We start from the raw sequence: 15,156 nt of genomic DNA, 5'->3' as shown, positions 1-15,156 counted from the left end.
AAGAATATTCTCATGCCTACTAGTTTTATGAAGTTATTTCCAAGCAAGTTGTGAATTATGTGTTGAACGCATGCATGTGTGAAAAATTGTTGAAAAACTATTTATATGTGTTGATTTGATCCAACATGTGTTAGCATCTTTAAAGCCATGTTTTATATGTGTTATACTTTACATGCTTTAAAGAGAAAGGCTGTTTATGACTAGTTTTACTAAAACGTGATACCGAAGGACATTTGAGAAGGTATCCACCAAACTAGATACTGAAGGGCATTTGAGAAGGTATCTATTCGTACTGAAGGACGTTTGAGAGGGTACCAACCCAATGGGATACTGAAGAACGTTTGAGAAGGTATCCTAGTAGCTCGATACTGAAGGAAATTAAGAAGGTATTTGAGTAGAAGTACCTAATGTGTGAGGGTACTTAGTGTGGCCACAGGTGAATAGAGTCAAAGATTGAGCAAAAGGGTTCTCTCTGGACTAGTAGTTGGTGTTGGGATTGTTTTACCCACAGTAGTGTATGTTTGATTGAAGAATGATTTTACTGTTTTATGATTAAAACAACTTTATATGTTTTACACTTGGAAAATGTTTATGTTGCAATACAAGTACTGTAAAAATTTATGTTTAAGTTAAAAACTCATTATTGAAATCATGCTTGAGAATTTACTATGTTTTCTCGGTCACTCACTGGGCGTGAGCTCACCCCGTTTTCAAATTTTTTGTTTCCCCCCCACAGGTAGCGGTCAAATCCTTTGAAGATAGCTCTATGTCTGCTCTACCACTAAAGGACCAAAAGACTTGTAACCGTTTGCTAGGTGGTTACTGTTAATATTGTACACATGTTACTATTGTTCATATTTGGACTAGGGTTTGTGGGTTTTGGGACTTGTAAATCTATTGTTGTAATGACTTCAAACATATTATGTTTCTAAGTTAATAAATTATGGGCCTAAGGACATCCCGTTGCATATAAATTATAATTGGTATCAGAGTTATTCTGCAAGAGTTATTAGGTAGTAAGTGTCAGCCCAAGGGTTGGTAACTGCTGCAGTCACACCTTTCTCTAGGCTAAGAAGGTGGTCTGGGGCGGGGTGTGACACCTACACTGGCTGCTAACCTCTGCACTATCCTGTTAAAAACTATATCTTCTAGCTGGGAATCTGCCTTTGCCTGGGGAGTACTAGACTCTCCCTCAGACGTCATTTCCTAACCCACTGGATCATTTACCTTTCTCTTTCCTTTCGATGGGTTCTTTCTAACCTCTGGGCTTCTATCGATAGGGTCAGTATTCCTCCTTCCTATTTGCCTGCTCTGTCTGCCACTTTGCCTCGTCATTCAGCCAATTACAATGTACACATGTTACGGACTCACACTTTAGGAACTTAGACTTATGCATGAACTTTCCCTCTCATTCCCAAAACCTTATGCTCTGATACCAACTTGTCACACCCCCTCCCAAATTACACTTTTAATCTGAAGAAGATGTGACGGTAGTAGTTACTAGCCTTATTGCCAGCACTTACCACCTGAGTCCTCTAACGTGAATACCAACCTGATAAACATTGTTAATGTACACATGTAGCACGCCTCCATAAGGCTCTACATAAGCTTGTATAATCACATGCAAATAGTCAAAACATAACATCCACAGGTAAAATATTTACAATTGGGCCAAAACTTCACTAACAAAGCCCTAATCCCTCTCAAAACATGTGTACATAGATAGACCATCAACCTAAATTCTTCTTAACAAGCCGGGCCTTTCAGTGGCAAGCAGCAGTAGGATCAACCTTGAGAAATCTGACTGCTACTTGGAAAAGGAAAACATAGAAAATCTGTGAGATAGTAGCCCAGTGAGTGATTATAAAATTATATTACACCATGCATCATATCATTATAAAAATGTAAATATATCGATGAGCATCTCAAGCAACTTCCTCTAAACATAAACATTGATAAACATTCTTAAACATCATTAAATATCATTACTCCTTAATTGAGAACGAGCATACATCGCTCTAACTCCCAACGTCTGTCACCGGCCAAGAGACCCATACTTCGGCCTCTCTTTGCTGGTATATGGCCTAGGAGACCCATACTTTGGCCTCTCATTCAGAACTACCTACGTGCACGTGGAGTTTTCTAAGTATCGTCAACACCTTAGGTACTATTACCCAGATACCTTCTTTGTGTCCTTCAGTACCAATGGTTGTTTCCTAGCATCAAATCAAGCATAATTGCATACTATTTACACAAAGACTCATTCTATCATAGCCTTCCTCCAAAAACGCATACTTAATCATAGGAACTTTACTTTTGTAATGAATTCACAATATACCTTGACATGCGTTTAAGCATATACAAGCTAGAGAAGAAACGCTATGCAATTCATTAAATATTTGTTGCTTGAGACAAAGAAATGACAATGGAAATTATCATAACATTTAATTCTAAGATTAAGCGTTTGATACATGTTGTGAATGAAAGTGTAAAGAAGATGAATACAGATGATGAAGTAGAGATTAGAAACGAATACAGAAAGAGTGTCAACGTCTTGACACAGATCCTGAACAGAGGTTATGCTTACCGGCGTGTGGAAATAATGGAGAAGAAAGCTTCCTTCTCAGGCTTGCTTTCCCAGTAGAATTGACCTTCGCATAGAGCTTCAACTATGGGGATCAGAATAATTCTCTGCTCGAAGACTCACCTCTTACCCTTGTATCGTGATTCTCCCAGATCTACTCTTGACAGTCGCTTCAGACCAGTCTCTCTCTCATAATCAGTATATGCATGTCTCTATGTATTCATGTATATCTTTTAGTGAATTCGCATAAGCTATTTATAGGCAAAGCATGGCTCTTTGACTTTTTGGTCCCCACTGTATAGTTATGGTAGTTCCTGAAATGGTAGAGTGAATATTCCTTCTGTTACACAATCAATCCTTTAGAAATGCACAGCTGAAAGCTGTACATTTGTCAAAATTTTTGGCAAATGCGTTGCTCTTTACATCTTTGATCTATCGCCGCATGCGGTGTTATTTTTTATTACCACATGCAGTTGAAATTGCATTGATCACTAGAGTTCTTGATCAATTGTTGCATGCACTGTCATTGCGTTGATCATCTCTTCGTTCTCGATTGATGGGCACAATGCGACGAGATGCATTGTTTATTTTATCTTTGAGCCATGAACGCATGCGATGACTAATTTCCTGCAAAGAGAAACCGAAACATTCTATTCTACCATCGCAATAGCGTTAGTGGGTGTATTGACGACATTTTATAATTTTCGCACTTCTTAGCCAATTTTTATACTATCAATTCAACTTTCCTTTCTTTTAGCTGCAATATCTAAATAAAAAAGTATAAATAACTTGTATTTCCACAATTTATCACACCACCAAATTTAGATATATGCTTGTCCTTAAGCATATCTTCCACTAAGGCAATATCGATCAATTCTTTGCATCGATTGGTTGCTTCGAATGCTCCACCTAGACAACATTACTTAACAACTCAATTTCCGTCCATCCTTTAATAATTCATAAGCATGCCCTACTTTATTCTTTTACAACAAATCTCTACTCAAAAATTCCTTTCTTGTTTTGAAAGGAATGTTTACCTCTTCATGCAAAAATAACTTGGTGCATCTGTATGCGGTGGTCTAGTTTGCGTCATTCTATTAGAGACTGCTAATCATGGTTACACCATTCGTTTTGGCTTGTTCCCACGGGTGTCATGCGAACATCCAACTACGGTTGTGTGCCAATCTATGCATGACATTGAAGTAACGCTAATGATTAACGCTACGCATCCATTAACGCAAATGCATATTTGCAGAGGACGGGCAACAACGCATGTATCAACACATCACACCCCTTAACTTAACGCATTTCTAGAGGACGGGTGCACTGTATTTCTACTAGAGCAACACTACCTCAACATAGTGCGTTTTTGCTAAGGATGGGCGAAAAATACATACGATCGCAACACACCCCTCAGCACAATGCATTTGGGTAAGATGAACGCAAATGTATCTTATTAGTGCAGGATGCACCCATCATAGCAATGCACACCGATTTTTTTTTTCTTTTTAATTCATCCAACACACAAGTCGATAAGACTTTGCGGTGTTCATCGTTTTATTCAGTCATTCACATAAATTTTAAGAACAACACTACTAATGCATAAAAGTAAAGAAATAAAGCATGACATGGAAGTACACAATTAAATTAAATTGAAAGTCAACACATAAAGCTGTAAAAGCTAATTCTAATAAACAGTAAATATCGCAATTTAGAATTCAGTAAATGAAAGCTGAAAAAGAAAGCAATTAAACATAGATATAGGGATGCTGATTGAAAGAAATTTTACAAAGTTACCGCAATAGCATCCTCGCAAGCGGTCAATCCTGCTTGCCTAAGTCGATGGTCTCCATGCATCGTTCCACATCACCCCCATAGTAGGGCTTAATTCGTTGACCATTGACATTAAATGTGTTGCTCCCATCTTCAGTTGTTAGCTCCACTGTGCCATGGAGAAAAATAGTCTTGATGCGGAATGGCCCAGACCAGCGGGATTTCACCTTCCCTGGAAACAATCGTAAATGTGCGTTAAAAGGAAGTACCTGTTGACCCTCGAAGAATGTTCGGTTGTTTATGCGGTCATCATGCCACTTTTTGGTTCTCTCCTTATATATCTTAGCATTTTCGTAGGCGTTCATTCGCCACTTGACCAGCTCATTCAACTGCAACTTTTGGACTTTCCCCACGCTTGCCAGATCAGAGTTCAGCTTTTTGCTTGCCCACATTGCCTTGTGTTCCAACTCGAGGGGCAGATGAAAAGCTTTTCCGAAGACCAGACCATATGGGGACATGCCTATTGGAGTTTTGAAGGCAGTCCTATATGCCCACAATGCTTCATCGAGCTTAGGTGACCAATCCTTCTTGGAGGTACTGACTACCTTTTCCAAGATGGTCTTGATCTCTCTGTTAGAAATTTCTGCCTGCCCATTGGTTTGTGAGTGATAGGCGGTTGCAACTCTGTGGCTGACATTAAACTTTGTCAACAGGTTGGTAATGATGCGGTTGATGAAGTGTGAGCCTTCATCACTGATTAAGGCACGGGGCGTTCCATATCAGGTAAAGATATTCTTCTTGAGAAATTTCGCCATCGTGGCCGCATTATTCTTAGCATATGCGATGGCCTCAACCCACTTCGATACATAGTCAATCACGACCATAACGTATTTATGACCTTTTGAAGGCGAAAATGGGCCCATAAATTTGATTTCCCATACATCAAATAATTTGATTACCAAGATTGAAGTCAAGGGCATTTCATTTCTTCTAGACATATTCCCTGTTCTCTAGCATCTATCGCACTGCACAACATAGGCATGGGCATCCTTGAATAGTGTTGGCCAAAAATAGCCACTCGGTAGGACTTTGGCAGCGTTCCGCTGCCCCCCAAAGTGTCCTCCAGAAGGGGACTCATGACAAAGCTCCAAAATGTGCTTGGCCTCATGCTCAGGAACGCATTGACGCAAAATATGATCAGGTCCAAGTTGATACAAGAAGGGATCGTCCCAGAAATAAAACTTGATGTCATGTTTCAGCTTCTTCTTCTGCTGGTATGTGTAGTCTTCTGGTACTTGGCCGCAAACTATGAAGTTTACAATGTTCGCATACCATGGAACATTAATGCATACCGACATCAGTAGCTCATCAGGGAATCTTTCTTCAATGTCTTTTTCTTTCTTTTGAACCTCGCAATTTTCTAACCTTGACAGATGATCTGCGACTTGGTTCTCGGTGCCCTTTCGATCTTTAATCTCTAGGTCAAATTCTTACAGGAGTAATACTCACCTTATTAGTCTCAGTTTCACATCCTTCTTTGTCATAAGGTATTTAATCACAGAATGATCAGTATATACCACAACATTTGTTCCAATCAAGTATTGTTGAAATTTCTCAGCGCAAATACTACTACGAGCATTTCTTTTTTCGTGGTTGTATAATTTTCCTACGTATCATTCAACGTCTTGCTAGCATAATAGATAGGATGCAAAACCTTATCCTTGCACTGACTCAAGACTACGTCCACTGTATATCCACTAGCGTCACACATCAATGCAAATGGTTGCATCCAATCCGGCACAATCAGAATAGGTGCGGTGATGAGCGCATTTTTCAGCGTGTGGAATGCTTCAGTGCATGCGTCATCAAAATCATATTCATGGTCAATCTTGAGGAACGCACTAAAAAGCCTTGCGATCTGAGAAAAGTTGCTGATAAATCTTCGATAAAACCTCGCATGTCCCAAAAAGCTCCTAAGTGTTTTCAAATTGATTGGTGGTGGTAATTTGGAAATTGCGTCGCTTTTCGCTTGATCAACTTGCAATCCTGCCTTTGATATCTTGTGACCTCACACAATTCCTTCTTCAAACATGAAATGGCATTTCTCCCAGTTCAAAACAAGATTCGTTTCAATGCATCTCTTCAAGACTTTTTCAAGATTTGATAAATAGGAGTCATAAATATTGCCAAAAACTGAAAAGTCATCCATAAATACCTCGACGGACTCCTCCAAGAAATCTGAAAATATTGCCATCATACACCTCTGGAAGGCACCTGGTGCATTACAGAGTCTAAACGGCATGCGACAGAATGCAAATGTGCCAAATGGGCACGTGAAAGTTGTCTTATCTTGATCTTTCGGCGCAATTGCAATTTGGTTATACCCTGAGTAGCCGTCAAGAAAATAGAAGAATTCATTCCCAGCAAGTCGATCTAACATTTGATCAATAAACGAGAGTGGAAAGTGGTCCTTCTTTGTGGCCAGATTTAATCTGTGCTAATCCATACAGATTCTCCACCCTGTAGTAGTCCTTGTAGGAATTAACTCATTCTTGCTATTGGTGACGACTGCCATCCCCCTTTCTTTGGAACACGTTGCACTGGGCTGACCCAGCTGCTATCTGATATAGGGTAAATGACGCTGCATCCAGCCACTTCACTATCTCTTTCTTCACAATCTCCCTCATGGCAGGGTTCAAACGACGTTGTCTTTCTATAGATCCTGTTTTTCCCTATTCAAGACGAATCTTATGCATGCAATACGAAGGATTGATCCTTCGAATGTCCGCTAAGGTCTATCCCAAGGCTTTTGCATTGTTTTTCAGGATCTGGATAAGTGCTTCCTTCTTCTCTTTGCTCAGTGAGGCAGATATAATAACCAGTAAAGTGTTATTGCCTCCTAAATAAACATATTTAAGGTGCACTGGCAAGAACTTCAACTCCAATGTGGGTGGTTCTTCTAAAGATGGCTTAGTACATTGCGTTGTTCGTTCAGATAACTTGATTGTTTAAAAATCTGACTCAATTTGAATTGCGGTGCAATTCTCCTCCCACATTGCGCCGATCCCAAAGTCTTCTTCCTCTGATTCTTCTAGGGGCTCGTGCCAATGTTCTTCCTGCAATTTCCCAACATATTGACAATTTTCCATATCATTCGGGTATTTCAACGCATTGAGAACATTGAACTTAACTTGTTGATCGTCGACCCTGATGGTAAGTTCTCCTTTCTATACATCGATCAGTGCTCGCCTTGTTGCAAGAAATGGCCGACCCAAGATGATAGGAACCTCAATATCAGCTTCATAGTCTAATATGATAAAGTCAGCAGGGAAGATGAACTTGTCTACTTGCACAAGTAAATCCTCTATTTTGCCCTCGGGATGCGTTATTGATCTATCGGCCAACTGCAATGTAATCGTTGTGGGTCTTGCATTGTCGATATTTAGCTTTTTGAAGATTGACAAGGGCATTAGGTTTATACTCGCTCCTAAATCACAGAGCACATTTCCAACTTCTTTTCCCCCTATCGAACACGACAATGTGAAACTCTCGGGATCTTTCATTTTAGTGGGGATGTTGTTTTGAAACAACGCACTGCACTCATATGTTAATGCGACCATTTCATTTTCCCCAATCTGTCCTTGAGGAATTTTACATAGCCCGGCATTTGTTCCAATGCTTCTATTAAAGGGATGTTAATATTTAATTGTCGGAGAACATCCAATAACCTCTGAAATTGTTTGTTGTCATCTTTCTTCCTCAGCATGGACAGGAAAGTTGGAGGATCCCACCATACTTCCTATTCAATTGGCTGTTCATTGAGGTCCTGTGCATGCTGTGTTTTAGAAGCTGGAGGTTGCGGTGATTTTGAATTTAAGTCTTGCTGAAATTCATCCTTTGTAGATGTACTTTCTTCTGAAATGGTAATTCCTTTATTTGTGGTTGAATGGTCATCGTTGATGGTTAAGTCAATTGGTCTTTTTGCTGAATCTGGTACTAGTGGCACGGGGACTATTGTCTTGCCACTTCTCAATGTCACTACTTGACATTGCTCTTTACCACGTGGCCCCGATGCTCCCGAGCAGTTAGGTAGCGTACCAGGTGCTTTATTCTTAAGTTCAATTGTAAGCTGTTCAATCTGTACCTCCAAATTTCTAAATGAGGAAGCTTGCGATTGCTTAATTGCCTCGTTCTTCTCAATATAATGTTTCAATAATGTTTCCAAAGACGAGGTACTACAAGAGGTGTCAAAAAAGAACGGTTGGTCGTAGGATGGTATACTCTGAAGATTACCTGGGTTGTGATTCTAGTTAATGAAAATCAAAGGATTGCTTCGATTCCCATGATGACTACTCTGATGATTAATTTGGCTCACTTAGTTATGATTCCCGCCCCAACTGAAAGTTGGGTGATTTCGCAAACCAGGGTTGTAGGTGTTGCCGAATGATTCGTTGTGAATAGAGTATACGGATTGTTGATTCAACAGGCAGATTTCCACTAAATGTCCCTCTCCACATTGAACGCAATTTATTGCGGCCACGTGTGTCAACGCATTGGCTTGCGCTGAACCTGGAGAGAGATGTCCTTGCTGAATAGCCATAGTCTAAAGAAGCGAGGTCATTGTAGTCATCTGGTCTACCAGGGTTTTCATTGTATCAGCTGGTACAATGGCATCTTCTACTCTTCTTTGCTCTGAACCTCTTTCCTCATACCCGTTATCTAACCACGCATCTGTATTTCACGAGATGCGATCCAATATGACCTTTGCTTCCGTATACGTCTTGTCCATTAATCCTCTTATCGTGGAGGCATCAGAAATTATTTGTGTTGATCGATCCAAGCCATTATAAAAAGTCTCCATTAGAACGCAATCGGGAATCTCAATGTGCGGACAGTTCTTTACTAATTTCCTGAATCACACCCAGGAGGTGCTTAAAGTTTCATAACCCATTCTGTTTGAAATTCAACACATCCCTCCGTCTTCTTGCGTTGACGGCAGGAGGGAATAATTTATTCATAAACCTCTCGACCAATTGATCCCATGCGTTGATTTCATTTGGCTCTAATGACTGAGACCACCTCCTTGCCTCATCCCGCAGTGTATACGGGAAGAGATATAATCTAATTCCTTCAAGAGTCACACCAGGTATGGAGAATGCGTTGCATATTTCTACGAGACCATTTGAAGCATGACCGGCCTTATCTCTGCCTTATCTTCTCCTTGTAGACCCCCGAATTGACCTGCATTCTAGATCATTTGAAGCATGACCGGCCTTATCTCAAACCTTGCATTCTCCTCAACCATGGGTCTTGAAATTCCGGGCGAGAAGTTGTAAAAATTCGGCGCCGCATAGTTTCTCATAGGGATGTTGCGGTCGGCAGCAAGAAGTCTTATGTTGGCCAAATTACCCCTTGATTCCCATTGGGCCCCTCATTATTATTAGCCATGTTTCTTCTCTGCCTAATTCGGTTCTTATGTGCTCTTGTGCGAAAAATATACTTGATCTCTAGGTCAATTTAGAATTTCTGGATCAATTCAAGTACACATAAACCATCAGACTGCTCTTCGCGATAAACAACCAGTACAAAGAGATCTGTCCAGCAAAATACCAGAAAAAGTACTCAACACTAACTGTTACCAATCCCCGGCAATGGCGCCATAAACTTGATGACATAAAAATTTAATCTCTTTATCTACTCTAACGCATGGCTTGTGGATGAAATGAATGATGTGTTAAATATGCGCTCAAGAACTTTGCGATAAAGAGAATTTTTATGTGATACTACATCTAAATATATGCGTTGATTGTTATATGCTTGTAGTATGCAATGGAGTAGTGCGTGTCACAAGTTTCCTTCCGCTGAAACCAAGTATAATTCCAACGCAAGTTTCTCAAAATAATCCGAAGTCGAACACAAGGATTGTTTTCGTTAATGCGCTACTATTGTGATACATGTGACCGATTTTTAACAATGAATAAAGAATGGTGATTTATACAGAAATGTAAATTGCAATGAAAGTAAAATTGCGTTAATAAAATAAATCTTAAACTAATATGATACAGGATCCAAGATAATGATACACGATATTGAGGTCGAGAACTGACTGTGAAGTTGTACAAAGATTTGATGTATGCGATGGCAAGTCTTTATGAATGAAACAGAAAGAGGAAGAGTAAATAGTAAAAACATCGCAAGTTTGTCAATTACGTTAAAGATGTAACTAAGGTTCTGCTTTCCCTTGGCGTACACCTCTCAATGGTTGGTTGCATTCCCATATCTCTATGGTGAAACAGGGATGAACGTGATGAACGTAAGGTTGTTTTCATCTCTGGAAATACTTCTTGCTTTAGTTTTCTTCCAACCTTTTCTCGATAGGCGGAATAACATCTTCACTTCTGCTCTCACAGGTGAAGATGCCGTCGAGCATGCTTTAGCTAAACTTAATTATTTCCTTAACACCCATTAACTTACTCACTTAATTCTTGCCATTTACCCAGGGGATTAAGAACACATCATAGAGAAAATGGATTATGGATGTACGGAAAGAGACAGAGAAATGACAATGGAAATTATCATAACATTTAATTCTAAGATTAAGTGTTTGATGCATGTTGTGAATGAAAGAGTAAAGAAGATGAATACAAATGATGAAATAGAGATTAGAAACGAATATAGAAAGAGTGTCAATGTCTTGACACAGATCCTGAACGGAGGTTGTGCTTGCCCGCATGTGGAAGTAATGGAGAGGAAAGCTTCCCTCTCAAGCTTGCTTTCCCGGTAGAATTGACCTTCACACAGAGCTTCAACTACGGGGATCGAAATAATTCTCTACTCGGATACTCACCTCTCGGTCTTGTCTCGTGGTTCTCCCGAATCTACTGGACAGTCGCTTCAGACCAGTCTCTCTCTCAGAATCAGTATATGCACGTCTCTATGTATTCACGTATATCTTTCAGTGAATTTGCAGAAGCTATTTATAGGCGAAGCTTGGCTCTTTGACTTTGTGGTCGCCACTGTATGGTTATGGTAGTTTCTGAAATGGCAGAGTGAATATTCCTTTTGTTATGCAATCAATCCTTCAGAAATGCACAACTGAAAGCGGTACATTTGTTAGAATTTTTGGCAAATGCGTTTCTCTTTACATCTTCGATCTATTGCCGCATGCGGTGTTATTTTTTATTACCGCATCGGTTGAAATTGTGTTGATCACTAGAGCTCTTGATTGATTGTCGCGTGCGCCGTGATTGCATTGATCATCTCTTTGTACTCGATTGATCGGCGCAATGCGACAAGATGCATTGTTTATTTTATATTTGAGCCATGAACGCATGCGGTGACTGATTTCCTGCAAACAAAAACTGAAACATTCTATTCTATCATCGTAATGGAATTAGTGGGTGCATTGACGACATTTTCTAATTTTTGCATTTCTTAGCCAATTTCTATACTATCGATGCAACTTTCCTTTCTTTTAGCCGCAATATCTAAATAAAACAGTATAAATAACTTGTATTTCTACAAGTTATCACTTGTCGAGGCTCTTAACGGGTTATATGTCTCTCCTAGCTTCTCTTGGCCTGAAAGGACATAATTCCCGATTAAATTCCTTAGAATTCTCATCAAAATGCTTCAAATAGTTTGCTTACTAATAAAACTTTCATCAACAAAATCAACATTACTAGCGAGATGATCATCATGAGCGAGATCCTCATGAGCGTGATCACTCATTTCCCTAGCAAAACTTCATCACAGCGAGATTTACCACTTTCTAGCGAGATTTTCCAATTTCCAGCGAGATTTGCCACTTTCTAGCGAGATTTTCCACTTTCCAACGAGATTCTCTTCTTGAGCGAGATTCAACACAAAACTAGCGAGATTTTTACCCTTAACGAGATCCACATCTTCCTTATCTTGCTCTCCCTTTCGCTCTCTTCCTTATCTTGCTCTCCTACTCGCTCACGCTCTCGCTCTCTCTCTCTCGCTCACTATGGTGAGCTGCTTGCTTAATCTTCCCAAGCAGTTGCCTGTTTATGCACCAATTTCTTGTTTCAACTTCATAAATTCATAACTTAAAATCCAGGATTCTTTTCAAGAAACGTCCTTCTACAAACTTGTTTAGAATTGAGTCAAATTTTTTACCTTAAAAGCTCAGCCAAAAATTCCTTTTTGTTTGGCCTAGAGTTTCCAATCTTCACCTCTTGCCTTGCTTAATCTGAGAATCCGCCGCTTCTGCACATTCTTCACTTTTTGTTCTTCTCCCTATGAGATCTTTCTCTGGCAAAACAACCTCAAACACTAGATTCTCTCAGCTTTCAAATGGCATCGATCTCACTTAATTTGCTTGAGTCATTTGCCAAAACCGAATTTCTAAAGTTCCTCTTCCTTTTATACTTCCTGCCGCCTCCGATGTTCAAAGGTCATACCACCACCTCATCATGCACTTAGTTCTTCCAGCCAAACTCAGCTACTTCATCTTTAGTCCTTTCTTTCTTCTTCTTTCATTTTTTCCTTCATTTGTAATTTCCCTGTAACTACATCGTAAATTTTCCACTTATCAAATAATTAATATAACATCCTCAACTAAACATACTTATATAGGAAACGTAGAATTTGAGGTTTATAGAAAATATGCAAGAAAATAAAATGGTGAAGAATTAAAGATAGATTAGCTGAAGAAATGAGGCAGAACAGCTCTGTGGAGGCTAGAGAAGTGTGAAAATCGGAGTATATTTTGACCTAAAAAGTCGTGTCCTATATATAAAACTTTTTTGAGTGCAGCTGTGCTCTTATGAAGCATCTAGCCAGAGCACAAGGGTGGTACGTGAGAGCAACACTCATTCAAACACGTATGTGCGGAAGGCTTTCCTTTCGTCAAAGTTCGAGGCATCGCGGTGCTCTCCTGCAGTGCATCGACGCTCCATGCGATGGGGCATTCTGTCTTTGTGCACCACACAGGGTGCCTAGAAAGCGTAGCGGCACTCTGCTGATCATGCGATACCGCCTGTGATGAAATGAACATGCATACAGCGGAAGCAATGAGAATCAATAAACACTCTAATTATATTTAATTTGAGTTTCAAAGCATGCATGAAAACAGATTTTTAGAGAAAGGGTTTTAAGAACACAATACTTTTGATGAACTTCTTCAATCCTTTCACTCCACAAATTTGAGTTGCAAATCAACAGTGGACCATCGAGAGATATTCTCTACTATTCTCTAACTTGGATTGAGTGGTAGAAACTCAAATTAAGGTCAATTAGGTGAAGGGAAGAAGAGGGTTTGAGAGAGAAAGTGATAATTTAATAAATTCCAGCTGCATCATCCTCTTCAATTCCAAAATTGAAGTATTTATGTAGCTAATATATGCAAGCACTAAGATATAATGTTCATTGATCAATTAGCCTTTTGCTAATGAGCTAGGTGTTGATTAGTAGATAAATCCAACAAAAGTTAGATTATTCCACTAATCCTATTTTCTTTTCCCATTTTCAATTTTCTTTAATTTTCACCAAAAATTAAATTTAATAAAAAATTCAAATCTTAATTTGAATTTTACAAAATTGAAAATGTTTTATTTAAATAACTAATTAAATAAATTTAATTAATTAATTAAATAATAATTTAATATCAAATATTAAATTAATTAAACACATTTTATACATGAATCCCATTCGTACTAATCAATATTTAAATCATCATTTAAATATTTTATTCTCTCTAATTATGTTTAATTTCGATAAACTAAACGTTAATTACATCAAACATAATTATCCAAACCCTACATACCTATTTAGATTATCACTTAAGGCATGATCCACTTGTATATCTCATATACATGCTTAAGTTTACATACAATAACCATGGAGCTTTGTTTATTGGATATGAGTAAATGCCAAAATGAAATAACTCTTACTTTATTTACAAACATTGTGTATAAATTACAAACAACAAGACTCCGAGAGAATTAGAACACTAATCCCAACAATCTCCCACTTTTCCTAATGCCTCGGGAGACTAATGTACAATACAAGATAAATACATGTACAATATATAATAAACTAGGGCATACCCCAGTATCATCTCTCACTTGCCCTAGACAAGATGCTGCATGTCCCACAGACCCAAACTCTGCAGGTGACCCTGATGACATGCAGAAATGTATGTCATCTTAGGGCTTTTATTTACAATTATGAGGGCTGTTAAGTAGAATATGTGGCAATTATGTTAGGAATTCATGAGAAAATGAGTTTGTGTCATTCAGCATTAAGAATCTCGACTAACCCACTATTATGCATTATTATGCGTTCAATTGTCTATTTTTGTAGCTAAAGCAGGAACTGGACGCAAATGCGGAAGCCAGGCTACCGCATGCGGAGAAATTCTCCATCACAAATGCGAATGCATAGATGTTGCGGTAATCAACTGCATGCGCCCATCGCATAGAAGTTGCGATCGTCAAGTGACTGCAGTCATCGTGTAGAAGTTGTGGTAATCAAGCGAATGCGGTCATTTCAAGAATGCGGCTACACGATAAAGCATAATAGTGGAATCACCGCAAGGTTGGTGGAATGGAAGCATCAACGCATATCTTGGGAAAACCAAAAGATGATATTGACATTTCATCTACCACGCCGTTAGCAGTAGAGATTCAGAAAAGGACTAACGCAGCGGAAATGTCAGATCAGAGCAGTCCATTAATGTTGTTAACGATCCAGCTCTATAAATAGAAGTCGATGAGCAGAATTTTAGATCATCCAGGGTTTTTCGCCTGAGGCTCGCCTTAGGCCGGATCCCT

The 15,156-nt window shown here is 39.1% G+C and overlaps 1 protein-coding gene across 1 annotated transcript; it reads right to left on the bottom strand.

Moving 5' to 3' along the window:
- Positions 1 to 4,404: 4,404 nt before the first annotated feature.
- Positions 4,405 to 4,875, bottom strand: LOC120079243 (uncharacterized). Its single transcript, XM_039033403.1, has one exon. The coding sequence runs from the start codon at positions 4,873 to 4,875 to the stop codon at positions 4,405 to 4,407; it is 471 nt and encodes a 156-aa protein (XP_038889331.1).
- Positions 4,876 to 15,156: the final 10,281 nt, after the last annotated feature.

Source organism: Benincasa hispida, chromosome 6, assembly GCF_027475165.1.
Source record: "Benincasa hispida cultivar pf3 chromosome 6, pf3_genome.v1.1, whole genome shotgun sequence".
NCBI classification, from domain to species: domain Eukaryota; kingdom Viridiplantae; phylum Streptophyta; class Magnoliopsida; order Cucurbitales; family Cucurbitaceae; genus Benincasa; species Benincasa hispida.
The sequence above is the reverse complement of the archived record's forward strand: the minus strand, read 5'-3'. Positions and strand labels throughout refer to the sequence as shown.